Genomic DNA, 23,374 nt, shown 5'->3' with positions numbered 1-23,374 from the left:
TCTCTAAAAATTAAAAAAAAATGTATCCTCTTTTCGTTTCCATTTTGATTTTAGTTTTAGTCTTGCTCTGTGTGTATTACAGTCTCTGGAGCTTTGTTGTGTGGAGTGTTGTTGTCGACGTGTTTTCACCTCGCCTTGCTTCTTGCAGGTGCGTCGACAAGAGCGAAAGCGAAGTTCACAGGAGCCTGCAGCAGGTGCTGACTCATCACCCCGTCACAGTGGGGCTGGGCACGACAGCGGCTTTGGCAGTGACAGCGCTCGCATCCGTATCGTTCAAATAGAGCAACAGAGTGGAGCCAGCCACCACTGCATTGCTAGGCCGTCTCGCAAGTCCACCATTACCAAGAACCTCAGCTTCATCCCTTTTGACATCTTTGTCACTGCGAGTAAGCTTTCTCTCATGACGTACTCTTGCTGCAGTGCCCCAAAGTCCATTTCCACATCATCTGATACACCGAGCACTCCAGAGAAGAAGGATCCTGGGGAGAAGGTAGAGAGAAACCCATGGACTCTAAGCACTGTCCACAATAAGGTTTTTTTATTTTTAAACCCTAAAAAATAACTGAATGATTCTTCTGTGTCTGATTCAGGTGGGAAAGAGCGTCCTCAATCATCCTGAAATCACATCAGAGTCTCCTCCAGCCTCTGCCTCCCCCACTTCAGATCCGGGGAAGGCTGCCCCAGGCTCACTTGCAACCCTCACAGCTGAGGACATCCTCAACAGCAATACCTGTCATGCAGCATCTCCACTACCCAGAAGAAGCCTAGTTTCTCTAGATGGCCTTCCTACTCCCACCCGCTCTTCAGCTCGCCAAGCTCTGGGTGTTACCATAGTGAGGCAGCCAGGAAGAAGAGGGGCTGGGGACCAGGTGCTGGAGCCCTTCTTGTTCCTCCAGGTCGCGCAGCCCTCTGTTCTGCTCAGTTGCCACCACCGCAAGCAGAAGATGGAGCTGTCTGTGTTTGATATGTCTTTAAGAGGAGTAGCCTCTGACTACAAATGCTTAGGTGAGAAAGTGCTTGAATGGATGGTTCTACTCACTGATTTTATAATGGATTAACCCCAGTTATTACAAATAGTTTTTTTTTTTTAAAGATGTATAAAATGCACATTTTTCTTACTGATCTGTCATATTCTGCTTTTGTCTACTACTAGATATTGGAAAAACTTTACCCGAACCGCTTGACTACAACGTGTTTTGGATTCAGACAGTAGCAGGAGAGGCGGACAGTAAAACGGGGATCCCTCCCCCACTGCTTTGCCTGCGGATTAAAGATTTTCTTAATGGACCAGGTGAGAATGACACTTTTTCTTTTTTTATCAATTTTTCAGGGAAAAAGCTAAAGTCTGGCCTAGCACTTTTGTTGGCTCATATGAAGCAGTTTCATGGCAGTGCAGATATTGACGGCATGAAGCCATTGATATCTTTTTTCACCTTGAAAAGAACAGTTCCTCTTTGGAAAGAGTGGATATTTTTGCGTTTAGTGTCAGGTTTTTGTAAACGGACTTTTCTCAGGGTTTGGTTCTCTATTTTTAGACAGATGTGATAACCATATGAGCAGGTTTAAGCTGAGGTTGTTGACCTCAGGGTGTGTTTGACATCCTGCCCAAATACAATTGTAATCAATAAAAGTGTGAGTGGGCTTTTGAGCCTTATTGTTTGCAACCTTTTTATCCCTGTGATGGTGTCATGGGGAGTGTGGGTAGGCGCAGGTCATACTTCAGCTCCCTGAACCCAGGCCAGATGTTACAGATTTATACAAACAGAGGAGTAACAGCAGACATGCAGTGAAATATAGGCTGTCTTTTCCACATGCACAGAATCACGGACACACACTTTTATAGAGAGTCCCAGGAAAGACTCCCGGGATGAGCGTTTGGCGTTTATGATGAGGCTTTCAATATAAGATATGTAGAGTGCATCTCTCCCTGTTGTTAGCTGACAGCTCTCAGTCAGTCTGTAAAAACAGCACAGATAACTGCAGAAATACCACCACCTGTCACAGCCACACACCTGGTATCTCGTCTAAAAAGGCTTTGGTGATAAAAATGAAAATGACGGATACAAAGAGATCTTAGGAAGATGTGAGTTTTCCAAAAGTAGAAGATCGAGTTACACCACAAACAGCAGTTTTTCTTAGTTTTTTTTTTAATGTTTTACATAACAAGTTACAATTTCTGATAAATAAAACAATGAGTTAAACATAAATATTTTTATTAGCACATATTTACCAAATATAATAAAGAAAAAAAAAGTATAGAGTTGAAGATTCCTCTTAGAAAGCAAAGTTTGCTATTTAAGTAGATTGATTTTTCTAATAAAACTGTTTGTATTGTTTTAACAACACAAGGAAGTCAAAGTAGGGGCGCCGTGATTAATTTTAACAAAAATGTGATTCATATCATAATTTGTGGTTGAGAATCCGATATATGGTTTATATTAGTTGATTTTTAAAGACTCTATTTGATCCGATTCACTGATCTAAAATTGATCTTTATCCAAAACTTCAACCAGTGTGACTCAGAGAGAAATACCTGCTACTGAACAGTGCAGGTGAAGTTTTCCAGATTCATTTCCAGTGGGTCTAGATGACCCAACTCCCATTGTTAACGTGCCTAGGATAGCACAAGGGTTAAACCTGCCTAAAGGTTGTGTCACACAGCCACTACGTACATTTTGCGTATTTTCCACGTAGGAGATTTTGGTCTTTCGAGATTCATGCGTAATTTACGTAATTCATTACTGTTTCTTTCGTTCGTCATTCATCGATGTGCGCACATTTCTGTCGAGGGTTTCAGCTGGCGGGTCTTCACATGAAATTCCGTTTTGAGCTGTTTAAAATTTTTGGTCCGTTAAGAATAAAGCAGTTTGTGCGTATTTTATGTAGTTTATTTGCAAATTTTACATAAATCGTATGCAATTGTGCGTGATTTTTGCGAGATGCATATGCAGATTTGTGGCTTTCCACGACGTTCCACGTTTGTCTACACATATCTTACAGACTCCTCACGCATGTACCACCGATGAATGTTTTATATTGCATATATGGCTCACCTATCACGTTAAAATTACGTAATTGACGCACAATTCCCTAATGAATTGTTTATAAATAACGCAATAATCACACAGTTCATGTTCTAGGCTGATTTATGTGTTCTTTGCGTATTTATTCGTACTTCTTCCGTGGTTGTAAGGTGGTTAGTTTACAATACATCTGTGAAAATTTCACGTAAAGATGCAATATGCCCAAAATGTATGTAGTGGCTTTGAGACATGGCCGTAAAGTACTACAGACAAGTGCTTCAGTTAGATAACATCTGTAATGATCAGTCAGATTTATACCCTCCACATAGTCACACATCCTAAGAACAATACCAAAGTGAATCAAATGGGATCCAGGCTCAGTGTGAATTTGCCGCATGCAGATCAGGTGCTGCTGGAAACATCAAGAAATGAACACAGATGCTACTGGCTCTTCCTCGTCCGCTCAAGGATCCAGTAAAAAGCACACACTCACACACTCTAATGCATGTTTTACAGTTTTGTTGTTGGATGACTCTCTGGAGGGTGATATATAACAAGTATAAATTCCTTTTCTGTTTGTGACTTGGTGGAATTTGCTGATTCTCAGCAGATATGTAAAGTAAACTTAGCGTTCTGGCACTATTGGAGATAAAAGCTTAAACTGTTAAACATCAAGAAGAGCAGTGAAGAAAGAATTGAGTGAAGACAGAAAGATACAAATAAAACTTCTCTGACCTTGACGTTGCCTTCAGCAGTTGTCCCTTGACTTCATGAATAGCTTTGAGTGTCTTGCAGTGAGTATTTATCAGGTTTGGCGGCTGTACTTTGATTCAACAATGCTTCACTTTTGATTTATCTCAAGCAGGCGCAAACAGAGAGCAGACCTCCATGAGGCCACGTCTTGCTGTGTGTTTACAGCAATATGCTCGCAATTTCAGCAGCATTTATTTTGCAAGACCAATCAAAGCTTCCTTCCCAAGGATGCTGAGTGGGAAACACTTGTAACATGTGTAGAATAAACTGAATGGTGTTTCAGCTTTGACCCTTGCTTAGCAGCCACTCATCACACACGCTCTCCTAAAAAGCCCTGCAGACTTAAATACACACAGGAAGCCAGATTTTTCTTGACTGGGGGGGAGGTTCAAGGCAAAAACACACATGAGCATCTCTTTGTATGCTTAACATTTGGGTGTTTTTGCTCCGTTTTATATGTTCTGTTTTTTTTCTTCTTGTTTTCCATGTGGATAGAGGTTGTCTGATAGGGCTATTCAGGAACATGTTTACTTCTTTTTAGTTCCTTTCTTTCCTGCTGAGCTCCTGCCTTAAAACGGAGCAGAGCAAGTCCACAGGTTTAAGTAACATCTACTGACTGAAGACCAAAAAATCAATCTACTATCTGTAGAGAAGCAGAAGGTGATATATTAACTAGAACAAAGTGGAACCATTGCTCTGTAGTGCAGGGGTGTCCACACTTCTTCGGCATATTAAAAAAAAAAAAACGCCCCTCTCACCCTCCGCGGGTTGTTTCTCCTCCAAGCTTGGGTCCTCTACCAGAGGCCAAGGAGCTTCAGGGTCCTGCGTAGTATCTTAGCTGTTCATGGCACTGTGCTTTTCTGGACTGAGAGGTCTGAGGTCTTTCCAGGGATCTGTTGTAGCCACTCCTCCAGCTTGGGGGTTACTGGCCCGAGTGATCCAATTACCACAGGCACCACAGTCACCTTCACTTTCCAGGCTTTCTCCAGTTCTTCTCTGAGTCCCTGGTATTTCTCCAGTTTCTCATGTTCCTTCTTCCTGATGTTCCCATCGCTTGGCACTGCCACATCCACCACAACGGCTTTCCTCTGTTCTTTATCCACCACTACAATGTCTGGTTGGTTCGCCATTACCATCCTATCAGTCTGGATCTGGAAGTCCCACAGGATCTTTGCTCTCTCATTCTCTACCACATTCAGAGGTGTTTCCCATTTTGACCTTGGGGGTTTCCAGTTCATATTCTGCACACATGTTCCTGTATATTATTCCAGCCACTTGATTGTGGCGCTCCATGTATGCTTTCCCTGCCAACATCTTACATCCTGCAGTTATGTGCTGGATTGTTTCAGGCGCCTCTTTGCACAGCCTACACCTTGGGTCTTGTCTGGTGTGGTAGATCTGAGCCTCTATCGCTCTGGTGCTCAGGGCTTGTTCCTGGGCTGCCAGGATGAGCGCTTCAGTGCTGTCCTGTAGGCCAGCCCTTTCTAGCCATTGGTGGGACTTGTTGATATCAGCCACTTCAGTTATGGTCCGGTGGTACATCCCATGCAGGGGTTTGTCCTCCCATGAGGATCTGTCCTCCAGCACTGTATCCTCTACTCTCCATTGCTTGAGACATTCACTGAGCACACTGTCAGTTGGGACCTTGAGCTTGATGTCTTCATGCATCTTGGATGTTTCATCCTGGATAGTGGCTTCTATGCTCACTAGTCCTCTGCCTCCTTCCTTGCGGCTAGCATACAGTCTCAGGGTGCTGGATTTGGGATGGAACCCTCCATGCATGGTGAGGAGCTTTTGTGTCTTAACATCCGTGGTCTGTTTCTCTTCCTTTGGCCATCTTATTATTGCTGCAGGGTATCTGATAACTGGCAGGACGTAGCTGTTTATTGCCTGTGTCTTGTTCTTGCCATTGAGCTACATATATATGCATGCCTCAGTGGGCTCAGATCCATTGGGCGGAAACTGCGGAGGCATGCAGGGCAATCCGGGCCTCAATAAACACTCCAGTGGGCCAGAGTGGTCTTCTTCCAGGGACCTAACGTGCCGTGGGGCAGGTAGCGACTTTCTGGTGACAGACAGAATTCGCGCTCAGTGTATTTAAAGACGCTTGTGCAGTGACGTATGTATCGATTGGCCGTTCTGCATGTCAATCAAGTCCCGTACTTCTCAGTGAGGATTTTAATTCTCTGACAGATTTTTTTCTTTTTGTGGTTATTTATGTTTGCCGGCCTGCGATATACCCTCATGTCCTTGAAGATTGAACGGTAGATTGCGATCGACATAATGTGCACCCCTGCTGTAGTGTTTCTGGTTCCCATCAAGAAGTGAGTTTGCAGAAATGTTGTCAGTTACTGTATACAAGCATGTGCTCCCCGGCAAACCAGCTAGAACTTCTCTAATTTGAGTCAGATCTTAACTGTGTTACTGGCCTTACGTGGGTATGAGAACTTTTTGCCACCATAGGATGCCCCTCTAAATATTATTGGCCCTTCCAAACACAGACACACTTTGATGGTGTGCACATGTGGCCCCTATGTAATTGGACCCATTGCCACCTGTGTCTGACGCAGGCTTTTTACTGTCAAGTGCCAAACGCCAAAGGTTGCTGGAAAAATCCAAGGTAGTGTGGGAATGAAAACAGTGTTAGTGGTGGCTGCACATTTGCCAACAGCAGGTTCAGAGCGAGGACGGCGTTATGTGTGATCACAGAAAAAAGGCAAAGTAAGCTGGCTAATAAGCATGTTCAACCTGCATTTCTGCAGAGGTATGTGTGTGGGTCCACGGATGCACATGTGTGTGTATGTGAATGTGCATGTGTGTATGGCCATCTATTAGGATGTATTTGTGGTTGAATGTGTGTCTTTGTGCATAAATACAGGCTAATGTGTGTGTACACCTGCATTTGGGGATCCGTGTATTGTGTGTGTTTTGTGTATGCATGCATGTGTGTTTGGGCATACCTGCAACTATATGTGTGTTTTTGGCCATGCATGTGTGTGAGTGCGTGTGCATCCATTTGTGTGAGTGTGCAAGCGCAAACATGTCTGTGTAGACGTTTGTGGACATCATGTTTGTGGACTTCATGTTTGTGTGTCCATGTGTGGGCACATGCCTGTGTGTGTGAATGCACGCCTGTGTGTGTGCACGAGTGCGCACAGACTTTCTCTTGAACTTTCTGCTGCACTGAAAGACTCTGACACCTGAGAAGGACCAATCTTTGACTCCTGTCCACATTTAGGCCTGTTCGGGTCTCTGAACACCATCGCATGAGCCTGAAAGTGCTTCATAAGGGCAGCATGTTTTTTGGAAAACACCAGAAGCTTTTTGCTTTTCCTCCTCAGACAGTGGGTTGAGGAAGAGACAGGAAGCAGAGCTGAAGGTAGCAGAGATGAAGATGCTGAGCTTCTCTTTGGGAGTGATCAGGATGGATCAGGAATGAATACATCAGATGGACGGCTCCTGTTAGAGGTTTTGGAGATAAAGTAAGAAAGGGCAGACTGAAATGATTCGGACATGTCCACAGGAGAGACAGTGAAAACACTCTATTTGTTACGACCACAATACCCCTTGTGGGAGGAGGGTGGGTTCCATCTCGCATCGGTAAGAAATACTCAATGATTAATTTATCAAAAAGTGTTTTTATTCAGAAGTCTGACATTTCAGTTTGCGGTTTCAAAAGACCACTTCCTCGTCCTTGTCAGTGTCTCCAAAACTAATTAATAGCCCCACCTGAGGCTACAGGTGGTATAAGGATGCTGAGTCTAGAGCTGCCAGGCTAGAGGTCTAGAGGAAGACCAATGAGGATGTTGATGGATGCAGAGAAGGAACATATGAAGGTGGCTCGTGTTGGAGGAGGGGATGCAGAAGACAGGGTTAGATGAAAGAAGCGTGTTCGCTGTGGCAACCCTTGAAGGGAAAAAGGAAAAGAAGAAGAAATGCTTTTTGCATAAAGATGTGATTACACACATAATTTGGTGACTGTATCTCTGTACTTACTATCTCAGTTTGCTGCTGGCATAATTATTTTTTATTTGTTGCAATTCAGTAGATTTCCATGACATCAAATCACAATCAAGTCATGGTAGGATGTAATGTATTCCAAACAACTGTATTATATCAAATCTCTCTGTAGTGATTGTTCTTAAAACATTCAACAAAAGTGTAGCCCTTTGAACTAGAAATAAACTATCTATAAGGACATAATTCAGGACACATTTCTCAGTCTGTCTGTTTTCAGAGATAACTTGTTTTTTTGCTTCAGGCTTAAAAAGTGAACCTCCTCACTTGCTGTAGGTAGTTTGGGTGACTGGGGCTGCTCTCATCTCACCTTTACCTGACTGAGTGTAAAAATAAAAATAAATGAAGAAAACAAATACCATTACGTCATCAATCAAGCCTAAACTGGCATAAATTATGATTTAGTGCTGCTGTTGTTTGCTTGACCTGCAGTGTAGACAGGTCATTAGAACTGAAAGGCTGTAATAATGAGCCGGCCCCCTTTTCTGTTTGATGTTCAAATCTCAACCTTCTTTTTTGTTAAAATAGAGTAGTAACTTAGTTTTTGTGTGAGAAAGAATATGATACAGTTATAGAAAACGTCAAGCCACCTCTTAATATTTCAGTTATATTTGGGTCAGAATGAGTTCTATCATTAATGAAGCTCTATGAAGTCTTCAAAAAGTTTTCTTTTTCACAAGCTGGATGCGTTGCAGTTTGAGCGTGTGAATTGCAGATGGATTAAGCAGCACTGCAGTGCTTGGCTTGGTTGGAGAGGTTTTTAAGGTAGAGGCAGAAAGGAACGTTGGAAAAGGGGGACCAGCTCTAATCAGGAACAGGTCTTGATGTGTGGAAGGCTAAGCAAAGCTCAGGATCCTGCATTTGCCCTGACAGTGTGCTCACACATCTTTATATTATTATGGGTTGGAGGGATTGATTGGGTTGCAGGTTGAAGAAAATCAAAGGATAACCCTGGCTGAGAAAGAAAAAAAAAGTTTTTTTTTGAATAGGAAGTTCTAAGGGGAAAAAAGTGTTACGCGAGGCCCATAATGGGTTGGGGCACAGGAGGTTCTGAGGTTTGGGAGAAAATGGGAGGAAAAGGGAACCTCAACAGCTGCATATGGACTTCTTAGTCCTCCGCCGGAAAGTTTCCTGGTGATAAGTCAAGTGGAAATGAAAACTACAAATTCCACCTACCTTTTGTCCAGTCCTACTGTAGTCATTTTTGCCATGCGCCTCATTATCACGATGAAAACAGACGCAGTCCTCAGTTCAACTCATGTCACCCAGCATGCCTACCTGAGCAGAAGGAAGACAGCAGACCGATAACCTTTAAAAGCTCACAACATGAAAAACAGCGGTGCTTGACTGCAGTTGCTTCTCTCGTCTCGTGACCAGGTGGAAAAATAGTGGTAGTGGTGTAAAATGGCATGGAGTTAGTTCATGTGCCGCTGTAAATTCCAGTCAAGTGTTTGAAGGCAGTAGAGAGCTAGAAAGAGGTAGATCTGCAGAGAGGACATAATTTATGCAGCTGGCACGAAAAGGACATTTCTTTCTTCTGCTTTTCCGCAGTGTCACTTAAGGATGTTACATTCAGACAGCAAGTGAGAATATCAGCTCATAAGAAACAAGAGATCGAGAATGAACCCAGGTCATTTCATGCACACACGAAAAAAAAGATGTCCTCAAGATATGATTTAACAAGCCGAACCTCCATGTAGTTTCCCTTTGATTTGGGTTCAGATGTTCTGAAACAGACACTGATGAGGCTGCCTCATCCTGAAGGCCTCAGAAGGATTTGGAACAGTTTTTATTGGGTTTTCCAAAATCAAGGACCATTTTAAAGAACAAAGCGTAGAGCCAACAATCAATTTATTTTATTTGTGACCTTAGATTGAAACCGTTACAGAGCCATTCTTTTACCACAGAGGTGAGCTGATAAAGTCGCACTTTGATCATATTTTGATCTATTTTCAAAGCGTTCCAGGTGATTTTTTTTATTATGAGGATGCTGTTTTTAGCCTCATTAAATAAATTGTCGTTTTCTAGATCATATCTGCTCAGGTCATTAGAAATTCACCTCTGAGTTGTGGGCTGGTTGCGTAGGAGAAAGCCAATGCTCATTTCCCATGGTTCCTTAGTTTACATTCTCCCCCTCACAACCCAAAGCTAACATTATCAATGCTACAAAAATGGCGTGCAAAGGTCTTTAAATGTCCATTTATTTAAAAGTTAAAATAAGAATTTTTCATCTGAAGTTCAGAAGGAACTAAAAATAAAAAAGTGGGGACAGGTCCATGCTGCTGTGACACCTTTTATTGATTGGGCAGCCATGGCAGAATGATAGAGCAGTCATCTCCCAGCCAAGGGTTGATGGTTCAATTCTTGTCTACCCTGATCACGTTCTTGGGCAAGATTCTGAAGACTTAGTTGCCTCCGGTGGATGCAGCAGAGCAGTTTGTGTGAGTAGATGTGAAAAGTCTTAAGCACAATCTTAATTACAATGGCGGTTGACCCGTACGGGTGCTGCAGGTTTGTTGGCTGTCTGGGCCGCTGGAGGGTCATAGAGAGGAGAGGCCGACTCTTGACGGGAGAGTAGGCGTGTCTTGCTGTTCCTTTGAGGCTTGTATGGCCGCCTCAAGGGACATCATGAAAATGGAATGTATCATTGTTGTGCATGTGGTAGGTGTATCATCAAATATTTGTATGGATAATGAAAGTTACAGGTACTTATGGCATACATGTAATTCTGTCGCACAATGCACTTGAAAGACAAAGAATAATCCTGAAGTGTCTGTGTCTCACCTACCTTACCCTTAAGTGTTGTGTTCACTACAACTTGTCACCTGCAGCCTAGCTGTAGAAAATAATGCACATGAACATTTTTTTTTTATCCCTTACAGGCTACAACCTTGATTTTTTTCTTCTTGTCACCTGTGTGCCCCGTGCAGGTTTACCCATGTCCCCCCTGCAAACAGCCCATATCTAGTCGCAAAGGCAATTGCAACTAAGGCCAAAAGCAGAGGCGCTTTACAGTAAATAAATGTTATACGAGTCTTGACTATTTACCATCACCATAAAAAACATTGATCTCAACATACAGCCACAGTTACCTAAACACTCGGAACTTCATCAAAACAGTATGGCGTGTGTACAACAGCCCTTCCCCTGTTTCACAAGCACCTACTCAGAAACTCCTTACAGAAGAACATAGTGTGAATTGTTATGTCTTAAACCCTTTCTTCTGTTTTTTTCTGCCTCTCCTCTCATCTTTTGTGTTTGTTTTATTGATCTCCACAGCTGAGCTAACTGGGCAGCTTTCACGGCCACTGAAAGTCAGTCTGACTTTGACGAAGCTGGAGCAGACCAAAGCCTACCTGAAGAAGGTTTTGTCCATCCAGAAATGGGATACCACTGCTAAATCAGCCTCTGCTGCCTCCTCTTCTCATTCATCTCCAACAAAGACACCACAGGCCTTCATCCCTCGTTCTGACCCTCTTCATCAGGGTTCATCATTAGCCTTAACCAGCAGCATCAAGACCTTAGCTCGATCCTTCCACAGAGTGTCAGTCCACACAACTCAGATGGTTGTAACCATGGAGACAGAAGGCCACGCACTGAAGCCCAGCTTGACTGTATCACTTTCAGCCTTGACAGGATGTCTGCAAGTGAAGACGGCACCCAGGACAGAAGGTTGGTGAAAGACTCACTAACAAAGTAAGCTTAAGGTAAACAAAGGCCAATTGATTTGTACGTCTTCAGCAAAGAAGGTCTTTTAATAGGTGGGTCGAGATTTTTGTTGTTTTCTTTTGGCCTCAAACCCTTTGAGCTGCTGATATCTTTATGGCTCTAAGAGTTAAAGGCCATCTTTCACCTCAGAGTGATGAATCTTAGGGAATCTTCATCGATAGTAAGAGGAAAATTTTATACTCATCATGTTATCCCCTTAAATCTACTCTGCTGCAGTATTTTTTTTAAAGAAGGTTGCTTAAAAAGGTGGAGCTGTATTTAAAACTGCTATAATGAGTTAATCGCATTTGGCAAATGTTGTAATCATTTGAACTGACCACAGCTTTAAGATACAGTGACAGAGTAAACGTGCACCTTCTTTCTGTGGCATGTCAGTTGTTTGAAACTTCAAATTTGATTAAAGCCACAAAAATTTCAAGGCCTGATGTAAGCTGTGCTCGGTGAACACCACAGTAACCTTGATTTTCTCTAAGGTTTCTGAATTGTTCTGTCTTGCCGATTTTCTCTCAATCCAGGAAAGGACAGAGCTCATTTTATCAATCTTACACATATGCTGACAAAACTAAGGGAAGATGATCAAAATACTTAAAAAGATACTGTATTAGTGTAATATATCTTGAACAGAAATACCGAAGTCTTTGTTGATGTTGACTGTTTTATGTAACTGAAAGTTAAACATTTTAATCTTTTTTTTAAAGAAATTTCATCTTGCTTGGAAATTCTGTTGTCACTGACTCAGCCACATGTACTTGTACGGGTCAACCCCCGTATGGGTGCTGCGGGTTTTCGAGTTGTCCAGAACCGTAGAGGGTTGTTGAGAGCAGTAAAGGTGTGTCATTCAGTTCCCTTGACACTCATGCGACCGCCTCAAGGGATGTCATAGAAATGGAATGTACCATTGTTGTGCGTGTGGTACAAGTATCATGAAGTCTTTATTAGAATAATGTATGTTACACACACGTATGGGTGATGCTGTCGTACGGTGCCCTTTACACAGCACTCCAGTCATTAGCAAGGTTGCGCTTACTGGATCTTATTGGCAGCGTGCAAATGCTGCACGCATAGGGTGTGCACATGGCCTATGTAAGTACCTGTAGGATGCCCACACAAACTACATTGATTGTTTAATATCCTGGTTTCTTCACGCTGCAAAAAAAAGAAGTGTCCGACTTTCACTTGAACAGCACTCATGGGTCTCAGCACAGTTTGCAGAGTTTGAGGGGGTTGGAATAAAAGAAAAATGTGTCTGACACGCCTGCATCTCACCTACGTCACTCTTACTTGATGTACAAGTGTTTGCTAGGACTTGTAGCCCACAGCATGTCCCTAGAAAAAATGCCCAAGAGCATTTATGCCCTACGGGCTCTCCAAACCGTCTGCCACTTTGATATTTCGTGTGGGTCACCTGTGTGTACATATTTGTCCATTTTTTGCCCGCACAGACAGCTGTGTGGATGATGGATCCTGTTTCTATGCCCTTACAGGTGGATATGGGATCCACCATCCACATAGTTGCTTTGTTCGCACGGTAACTCTGATCATCTGTATCAAGGACCTATATCATGAAAGATCGACCAGTTGAGCTTTTGAGTACCGGTATATTGTTATGGTAATTTCTCACTATAAACAACCCCAAAGCATTATTTGAATCCATTCTCGCATTTCTGAGTATTCCTCTAAAAAACCTGCTCCCTGAGCACCAGGGCCTCCCAGCCCACGAAAACGAGTAGGTTCTCACACTGATGTCACAAAGTGATGAACAGCCCGTTCCAGGAAGAATCTATGCTGCCAGTTCCGCCCCCAGGCTAACACACACCCACTTTCTCCGTAGAGCTAGTGGTGATCGCCTAAGGGTTTCATTTTTTATGAACAATAGGCACATCCATCTTTGCAAAAGTTCAGATGTAGTTTGATTTCGTGGGCGAAGCGCAGACATGCTGACGAGGTCGGCTCGGGGTTGACGTCATGAAATGAGTGACGCCCACAAGGAGAGAAAGGCGGAGCCTCAAAAATCGTATCGTAGGAAAATGAACTGGGGAAAAAACTCATTTCTTTTATTAGAAATCCTTCTTTAGTGAGCCAAAGGTAATAAATCATTTTGTATATGGATATAGTTTACTCTGAAAGTCTAAAGAAAAGTAGGGTACAGGCTCTGTAAGCTAAAAGCAGGGTTTGTCCATATACTGAGTAGTTTTTTGCAGGAACTTGCGTTGCCTTTGACCTTTGGTTTGATTTCACGGATCTTTGATTGATGCCTGATTGTGTGTGAGAAATCTTTCTCTTTAAACAAACCCGCCTTTCATTGGGGCTTTTCCTGCTGCAGGAGGCGTCACGACTACGGAATTCCTAATACCCAACTTTGAGCCACAACAATAGAAAAAAATCTTTTTTGTTTTTCTTTCAAACCGAATAATAGAAGGGACGAGAGGAATTAAAGAGGCTGCTGAATTCATGCCACATGCAGTAGATAATAGGGAACACTTTTGACTCATAATTTTGCTTGTAGATGGTTTATACTTAAGTGCCGCTGAGCAAAACATCCTCTGTTGACTGGTGTTCAAGGATCTGGAGCTGGAGCCCAGCCCTTTGGAAGTGCCAGCATCTGTTTCACAGATGTTGTTAATATAGAATTACTTCAGATAAAATGATTGTTAAAAATGCTAATTAAAACCTCAAACAATTTGCACTTTGTTTACTCAAATCTACATAACTGCGCAATGACACAATCCATAGTGCTGCAGCTTCTCCAGCTTTTCAGCTTTCTTCCGTCTCTGATCTGTTGACTTTCACAAACACCAAAGAAAGCGCAGAGTGGAAAAAGAGGGTATGGACACAATGATGATGACATGGAAGCTCTTTCTCTCCTGTTTAAAACACTTCCAGAAAACAGTTGGCTCTTTTCTACAAATGAATACTTTTCTAGGTTTGCAGTAAACACGGGAAGTGGAAGCAGTCTTTGGATGGATGTTTATTTTATCTTATTTACTTAATTTTCTTTCTGAAATAAAAACATATTTTTAATTAAACTGATTTGGAATCACTATCACAGAGTGAGGAAGACGTTAGGACCAGGAGCACCTGTGGTGATAAACATCTTCTGGGTGTTTCACCCTTGGTTTTTCTGAGAGCTACTGGTTGTTATAGCGGAAAATGTTCAGAGCATTATGCTGTAATAAAACTAATGCTGTCATTGTGTGCTGGAGATTTTCTTGTCCATCTCCTCCTATATCATCTTGAGCGGTTTCTGAAGTACCTGAAAGGCTTAAGATGGTCTGCGCAGATCTCATTAAATACCTTAATATTTCATCTCTGAACACATTGACATCATTTGAACTCTGAGCTGTTGACACTGGAGGACTGAAGAGTTTACACGGCTCCAGATCCCAGCATAAATCTCTTTTAGGCTCTGAAATAGTTTTAGGGATTGTAAAGTAAACATCAGAAGTTGTGCGTCTGCATAACCTATGGAGTGTTTTGGTTGTTGTTGTTGTTGAAAGCGTTTGCACGCGTATAGGTGCTTGTCACAACAAACACAGCTATTTTTCCCTCAGGGCTTCTTCACATAGTGCTTCCAGATTTGTTGGCACTGAGAGGAGACAAACTGTCTCCAATTACACAGACTGATCTCTGTTGACAATAGATGTATCTGTTGACTTTTAGCCTTAACTGCACCACCTCCATCACTCAGCACTCCAAGCTGCTTCAGACTACAGAAAATGGATACCTTGGAATTTTCCAGAGATAAAGGTCAAGATTCCCGTTCGGTAAGGTTGAGCTCTTGAGCTGCCACAATAAGTCAGTGGGAATTACCCCCCTGGGAAAGGCTGCACTTGAGATGTAATTCAGGAGAATGGAACAGGGCTGCTGCAGCTTGTATCACTACAGTCGTTGCTTCTCTGTGGTGAACGGAGGCTGATGGATCAAATCCCGACACGTTAAACTGATGATGTAGAAAAACAAATGGGAGGCAGGAGCAAATGGTGTGGAAAAGTTTTACCTTTTCTTTTTTTAGATACATGGCTGGAGTGAAGGATGCCAAAATCACAGGAATAGCAGGCATATTAGGGAGTAAAGAGATAAATAATAAGAAAATGCAGAGTGTGGACATATGGAGTGACACAGGATAGAACGGGAAGCAGCTGAATGTTAGTACTCCATCCCACCCTGTCTTCATCACCACCAGCAGCCCATTGCCTGTATCCCCCCACCCCCTTTAAACCCGCTGAACATCTGGGGCTCTGTACCTGGTCATAGCAGCCACTCTCAGGGAAGGGACAAGATGGAGAGAGAAGGGATTAGGCTGACAGTGAGGTGTGTTACCAGATCCTGTGTTAATGAAAAGCAAGTGGAAGCTCAGCATTCCTCCCTCCATCCACTTCCCAAGGTAGAGGGGCATTTATAGTTCAGGAAAAGAGAAAGAGGTGGGCAGCAGAAAGAGAACAGATGTCCAAGGCTCCATGAGGGCCACGGGGCCGTCACACTGTCCGAACAGGCTCCCGACTGAGGAGCACACTCACCGTCACACAGCAGAGCGTGTTAGTGCAGCACTCATCCAGTGTTTCAGTTCTATTCTGTTCAGATTTCATGAAGCAATATTTTTACTGCAGAGCGTTGGTCCCTGTTGGTCAGCATAGTCACCCAGATTCATCCACACCACGGAGACGACAGCAAAAATCGCTGCAGTTAAAATACAGGGATGTCAAGTTGTCTTTACCAGATGGATCTGTATAGGATTTGGAGTATAGTCATTCTAAGTTTAGGCTTTCAAGTTTTGGGGTTTTTCTGTGTAATGCCTTGCAACAACCTCAGTTCTGAATTGGAGTTTTATAGAGGAACTCAATTGAACTGAAACAAATTGCTGACAGAAAAGCTAACCTTTTTATTTTTTTTATTTTAATTTTTGTTTAGATCTGTAATGTTTTGGAGGCTTTCCTGGAACAATGACTTTCACAGATTTTCTATTGGATTGAGGTCCAAAAACTTGCTTCCATGACCTTAAAATGCTTTTTTCATAGACACGCATTTGTTGTTGTGTTTAGGATCATTGTCATGCTAGAAGATCCAGCCACATTTCATCTTCAGTGTTCTCCCCGATGAAAGGAGGTTTAAGCCCAAAATTTCACCACACATGGTTCCTTTCATCCTTTCTTTAATATGGATCAGTCATCGTATACCCTTTTCAGAGAAACTGCCCCAAACCATGATGTTTCCACCTCCATGCTTCATAGTGGGGTTGGTGTTCTTGGGATAAAACTCATAGTTCTTCTCCCTCTAAATATCACAAGTTCTGTTTAAACCAAAGTGTTCCATTTTGGTTTCATCTTTCAGCTTTCATCCATAGGACATTTCCGCGATCTTCTTATGGATCCTCCTCTAGAAAACTTTAGATGGGCCTGTACATGTTCTGGCTTTAGCAGGGGGACCCGTCTGGCACTGCAGGATTTGAGACCCTGGCGGCGTAGTGTGTTACTGGTGGTAGCCTTTGTTACTTTCATTCCAGCTCTCTGCAGGTCAACAATTTGGTTTCTGGTGTCCTTAGACAGCTCTTTGGCCTTGGCCATAGTGGAGTTTGGAGGGTGACTGAGGTTGTGGACAGGTGTCGTTGATAGAGATAACTAGTTCAAACATTGATATAGGTAATGAGTGGAGGACAGAGGATCCTCTTACAGAAGAAGTTACAGGTCTGTGAGAGACAGAAATCTTGCTGGTTTGTAGAATGACTTATTTTCCACCGTAATTTACAAATTAATTCTTTAAAAATCAGACAATGTCATTTTCTAGATTGTTTTTTCTCACTTTGTCTCTCATAGTTGAGGTATACCTATGATGAAAATTACAGGCCTCTCTCATCTTTTTAAGTGAGAGAAGTTGCACAATTTGTGGCTGAATTAGGTTTCAATGGTTTCAATATTTTAAAGCTTCTTTTTGGCTGCTAGTGTTCCCTGGTGCATCAACCAGTTCCCTCTTGTGTCCTGTAGTGGTCTTGTGGTGAGTGAGAAGCATATTTCTGTGGTGAGAGACGGTATATTACTTCTTTTACTGTTACCATCCCAGAAGGTCTTTGGGGGCCTCTGCTAGTTATGTAATCACTCCTTTAGGTTTTTGCTAATTGATACCAGTCAGTCGCAGTGCATAAATCAGTCAGGCAGTGGTCAGATAACAGCTGCCAAGAAGAAACCGACATGGTAAATCAGTCCCCGATCCTTTCTAATCTTACCTGGGTGTGTGCCAGAGAAGTTTTTCCATGTAGGGAGATCTCCATCATCCTTCTCTCCACCCAATCAGTTCATCAAGTGATAAGCATCGTGTTACCTTCATTGGGTGTGAATTAGGGTGGCTATAGGCTAAGATGGCAGTGCAATGATTGCAGGTGTGAGCTGTCTATGTATGCATTATTCTTACTCTGCTTCCACGTGCTTTTATTTCAGGGCATTTATGAGTATGTACAGCATTCTTTTAGATGTGGTCTTTATATTGATAGAGTGATGGCGATGTGACGGACATGTAAGGGGAACAGTTTGTCTCCAATCATAAATATTTCTATTAGTTAGCATCGATAAATCATTAGTATTTTGTGTAAAAATAGTGTTTGATCCACAGAAGAGCACTAGGGTGAGTCTCATATCGTTTTTCTTCATTTATATTTGTTTATGCTGAAGACTTTTATTTAGTTTTTGTTGTTTTGTAAGATGTAACTCTTTGTTGCCTGTACAGCACACACGTGACCGCGAGACAACCAGCCGTGCGCCACAGTGGTTTTCTGCTAACTTGCTGCTCCCGGTGTGCTTTCCAATCGACTGGGCATCTCAGGGCGTTGCTTTGACGTTTTCATGCTGCCGGTTTATAATTGAAACTGTTAAATTAGCTATAACATTGCAGAAGATAGGAAACATTCATATTCATGAGTAATTTATTATCTAAGCTCCCAGAAGTTTGCAGGTAAACGTCCAACTTGAATGAATACAAGCCAGACAGATATGACTCAGTATTTGACTCAGTATTTTCCCCAGATTCTTTTTCTCACTGCCACACCCCTGTTGTTTTCATGCATTTTATTGTTGAACAAGATGTTATTGAGTCAGTTCATCAACCCTGGAAAAGTGTGTTATTTCACCATATTATAGCAGACTTTTTAATGCACACCCTTTTTTCGTTGTTTCTCACTCCTGTTCCTGCTGTCTGTCTGTATCTTTCCTTTTTGAAAACAGCTTTTGTAGGTCTGTAAAAGCCCATATTTATGTTATTTATCATTTTTTGTTTCTATTTAGGATCAAATATAGCAAATTCTTACTTGTGCCTCTAGAGATCTTTGTTGTTTTCTTTTGGCTTTACGAAAATCAGTGTTGTAATTAATCCTGCTTTCTTTATTCTTCACGTTTTAAAAAACGTTAACACTGCCGTGTTGATATTGTGTTGTGTGTAAAAGTACACAAAGCCATGTTTCATTACAATTGTGTGTTCCTGTACAAACTACAACAACAAGAAAGTAGATTGTAAATGTTAAAAAGATCTTTACTTGTTTCCCATTTTAGATGAATTATTGACCTTTATGAACTGCTTCCGCTTTTCATTTCTCTACTTCTTGTGTTTTCCTAGATACAGTTCAGTCTGCCTCTCTGCTGCTGAAGCTGAAAGATGCTCTGGTGAAGACAGGCTTGAGGAACCAGAGTCGTGTCCTGCTGGGCCCTTTTTCCTGCAGCAGTTCTGTGGAAGCTCGCTGGTGTCGGCACAGCGGCAGCCCTGGGGCTGAGCCCGGACCCCCTAAGCTGCTCCTGGACCTTAAGGGGGGTCTGCTGCAGGTTTGTTTGGCTCACACGAGAGATTTATTAACCGACACCACTCTGGTTCAAGGGTTAGAGTTTGATCAGTGCCTCTGCACCTGCTTGGAAGTGAGAGTGAACAACACTTTGAGTGAATTGAAAACTTTGACTTTGTCCACTTCGTTTTAAGATAACTGGTTGAATGTTACTGATTTAGAAAACAGACTTTAACTATAACTTCATCAAGTGAAATTAATCCTCGTCTCTACGTCAGATCTGTCTTGCAGGTTTTTGCCTTTGTTTAAGATAAAATATCAGTAATCCTCGTCTGCGTTTTAGTAATATTTGCTGGTTAAACAAGGAATGTTGAAGGCCTTTGTGTGTCTTTTTTCCCATGATGCCACAGTGTAAAAGTCCCCTCTTAATGTCTCTGAAGGAGTTTGCTATGTCTAATATTTTATTCCGCATTACCTTCACTGGGGGAACCCCTCCGTACTCATTCAGTGGCTCCTCTAATGCTTTTATGGCGTGCCCATTAACAGAAACATTACTAGCAACTCAGCACTTAATATGTAATCATTCTGTTCCCTCTAAAAATATTGGCATTTGTGGTGTTTCAATCAAGTTCTTTACCAAAACCACCGGAATTCCTTTACGATTTTTCTTCTCTCATGCTCCAATTCCAAAAACGTAGGGGAAGAGAGAAAATCCCCGAATTTTCCTGTTTTCAGTGTTTAGTCATAGCCGGTGCTAAAGAGTGTGTCGGGCAAGGAAAGGGAGAAGGCAGGCAGCTCCATGTGCGAAGGGTCTTTGACTCAGAGATTCCTAGTTTTCAGTCCAAACCCCAGGCTGAGAAGAAGGGGAATGCCACGGGCAAGTGAGGAGAGCTTAAGGTTATATTGGATCATATTAGTAATGCTGTGAACGGGTGACGAAGAGGGTAAGATCCACAGCCTCTTCCTGTTTTGGAAAATAAAGTAAGGTCATGGTAGAAGCAGTTATGCCGCAGCTCACGTCATTTGTAAATGTGTTCCTTTCCTTTACTGCATTTCTTTTTATTCTCCTTTATTTTTTACTTCAAACCCTGTATACACGCTTTGCTATTGCTTTGAACTCTCTCTTATTCTTTCTTATTTCCTAAACAAAATAGATCTTCTGGGGGCAGGAACACCTGAACTGCCTGATGCTGGTTGGGGAACACCTCCGTGCCTACTTCCACCCCCATAAAGACGACCTAGCTGATGGCTCCTCAAAGGGAAGGGCTTGCCACACCCAGCCTCAACCCTCTCCCTCCTCTTCCTCCCCCCGAACGGAGCACAGCTCGGATGACCTACGAACTGGAAATTTTCAGTACATTCAGGACTCAGGTGAATGTCTGCACGAAGCACATCAGTGGCATCATGCCGCGTTTGTTCTTTACTGCTTTTATTGATGCCTGCATCAACCAAAAGGATTTTTATACCTTACAAGTCAGGATCTGCTTTTCGTTTTCAAATAAAATAATGTATATATAAAAAATGAACCCACCCCATCATGTTTAAAACAGGTTGACATGTAGTTTCAGTGCATAATCAATATGAAACAGTAAGTTTAAAAGCTGTGCTCGAATCTGTTGCTATGGAGACCAGCTAACTTTGCAGTCCAAAGTAAGCTTAGCAGTGTAGCGCTATGCCTGATGATACTTGCCTCATTTCTCAGATAAACAGGTTAAAAGTGCATCAATCAGATTTATTTCCTTTGTGACGAAACATATACTTTTTAAACAAACTCTGCTGTCAAATTGGAAAAAGGAACATAGAATTCACAAATTCACCTCCATTTAGTATAAACATGAGCTTTAGGGAGCCATGAGCTGTTGGTGTGTTTTCTATCCTTGTATTTATTTTTAATGTGAGATTTTTGGAGGGAATTTTCTTAGAGTTGCTGAAAAAAGCATTCATGTGGGAAAAACAATCTCAAGTAAAACAATCACTCAATCAAAATACGTCATTAGGTGTAAACATCTACTCCATGATGCTGTGATCGATCGTCTATAGGTCAGACCAACTGACCAAAGCCTCCTCATCTGGAACTTGATTAAACCAAAGGTCTGCTAATGGGCACTACATGCAACTGTCTGACAAGCTGCAGGCCACATCTCCTTAGAGAAAAGTGTCTTCTGAAGTATTTGGTGCAGACCTGCACATATGGCTGATCTACCTGCTGGTGCAGGTTGAGTTGTGCATGAGCAGAAATGTTAACTGCAGTTTGTGTAAAACCTAGTTATTGTGTCAGCATGTTGTTTGCCGTATTTTTCGGACTATAAGTCGCTCCAGGGTATAAGTCCCTGCATCCATAAAATACATAATAAAGAAGAAATAAATCATATAGAGGTTGCACTGGAGTTTCGGTTCCAAGTTTGTGACAAATTTAACAAAATATGTTTAAAAAAAATGGACCTTTCATCCTAAAAGACAAATCATAATAAAGGAATAGATAAGAACAAAAGACCAAATATATAATATACAATAACAATAATATACAACAATATACTACCTCAACACATTGATGCTTATTTAGCTACTTGAAACGGGAGAAACTACTAAATTAATGCAACTTATGAACAATTATTCAGATAAACAAAGCATAAAGAACTTGCTGACAATTCAACTAAAGTCTTGATATCACTGCAAATCACTAAATCTTTTAAAAATTCATCATCTTCTGAGTTGCTTTTGAATAACTCAGCCGAGCCTGGCGTAAGACTGAGCAGTGCTTCTTCTTCTTTGTTAGTAACAAATACACACACCTACTGCGCCTTCTTGTTGTTGCTGCTATATATGTATTGCTATTTATTTATTTCAAAGTGCCTGTATTGTGTTTTTCTTAAGCCCATCCATTTTCTAAACCCATTTTGATCCTTTCAGGGTCTAGGGGCCGCAGGAGCCACTCATGCTTTCCTTAAGCCATTTATATTAAACTATATCCATGTGTATAATAAAACATTAGCTTTGGCACACTAAAGAAAGATTTTTAAAATGAAATCTTAGTCATTTTCGCAGCTTATTTTCCCACCCGGAAGTAAGACAACTCGATCTCTGAAGCTCCGCCTTTCACTCCTTGTGGGTGCCGCCCAGCGTGTCTGCGGATCTCCACTAGCTCCACGGAGAAAGTGTGTGTGCTTGCGTGCGTGCGTGCGTGCGTGCGTGTGTGCGTGTGCGTGTGTGTGTGTTTTGGCCTGGGTGCTGGCAGTGCAGACTCTTCCTGGAAGAGGCTGTTCTCACTTGTCTCTGTCACACATGTGAGAACCCTCTGGCTTTCTGGGATCTGGAGGGGCTGGTACTCAGAGAGCAGGCTTTTAGAGGAATGCTCAGAAATGCGTGAAAGCATCAAAATACCACTTTGGGGTTATTTTTTGTGTGGAATGACCAATATAATATACTTAAAAGCTCAAAAAGTAGATATTGCCTAGTATAGGCCCTTTAAAAATCACATAAAAGGCGCACCTGAGTATAAGTCGCATCATCGGCCAAACTATGCAATAAACTGAGACTTATTCTCCGAAAAATACGGTTAATATCTTTTTCCAAAACAATCTACCTGATTTTTTTCTGCACCAAAACAGTCTGTTTGTTGGTGAGAAATGAGACTTTCAGTGTCATACTGCACACCATCATGCATTCACAGTGCTCAGGATATGTCAGATGAAGTCATATCTACATAGGAGAGGAGCAGTTCACACAATTCAGTTGGATTAGTCTCTTTTTTTGTCAGAGTGAGATGTCCTTTCAGATCCACATGAGCCTAAATCAAATTCAGATCAAAGCTGTCTGTGAAAAGAAATTTCATCGGAGGCGTCGGCCTGTTTCCACTCTGAATAACATGCTGTTTATTCTTCTTCTTTGGGCTGTGAGTGCTGCTCTTTGTGTGCAGACTCGGTTGATCACAGCAGTATACACAGAGGATCAAACTCGGCTCTGTCAGCTGTGGTTGAGTCTTTGTTTGTTGCACTGCTCCTCTGGTCTTTGATGCATTTAATAATACAGCTGAAGAAGAAGTACTCAGCTAGTTTTAAGAGGACAGACTGTCTGCAATATGTTGTCAACAGCCACA

At 42.1% G+C, this 23,374-nt stretch overlaps 1 protein-coding gene across 4 annotated transcripts in view; it reads left to right on the top strand.

Moving 5' to 3' along the window:
- The window catches only part of vps13b (vacuolar protein sorting 13 homolog B), a 318,767-nt gene that overhangs the window by 232,734 nt on the left and 62,659 nt on the right, over window positions 1–23,374 (top strand). For all 4 annotated transcript variants that reach the window (XR_002874967.2, XM_023964361.2, XM_023964362.2 and 1 more), the window contains exons 35-40: window positions 149–490; window positions 591–1,005; window positions 1,154–1,291; window positions 11,073–11,465; window positions 19,119–19,321; window positions 20,433–20,649. Coding sequence is in view for 3 of the 4 variants with exons in the window: in XM_023964361.2 (XP_023820129.1) it covers window positions 149–490; window positions 591–1,005; window positions 1,154–1,291; window positions 11,073–11,465; window positions 19,119–19,321; window positions 20,433–20,649 (1,708 nt within the window). In the remaining variant the exon portion in view is untranslated. The remainder of the gene's footprint in view (window positions 1–148; window positions 491–590; window positions 1,006–1,153; window positions 1,292–11,072; window positions 11,466–19,118; window positions 19,322–20,432; window positions 20,650–23,374) is intronic.

The sequence above is a fragment of the Oryzias latipes genome, chromosome 16 (assembly GCF_053564925.1).
Source record: "Oryzias latipes strain Hd-rR chromosome 16, Olatipes_Hd-rR_3.1".
Lineage (NCBI taxonomy): Eukaryota > Metazoa > Chordata > Actinopteri > Beloniformes > Adrianichthyidae > Oryzias > Oryzias latipes.
The sequence above is the reverse complement of the archived record's forward strand: the minus strand, read 5'-3'. Positions and strand labels throughout refer to the sequence as shown.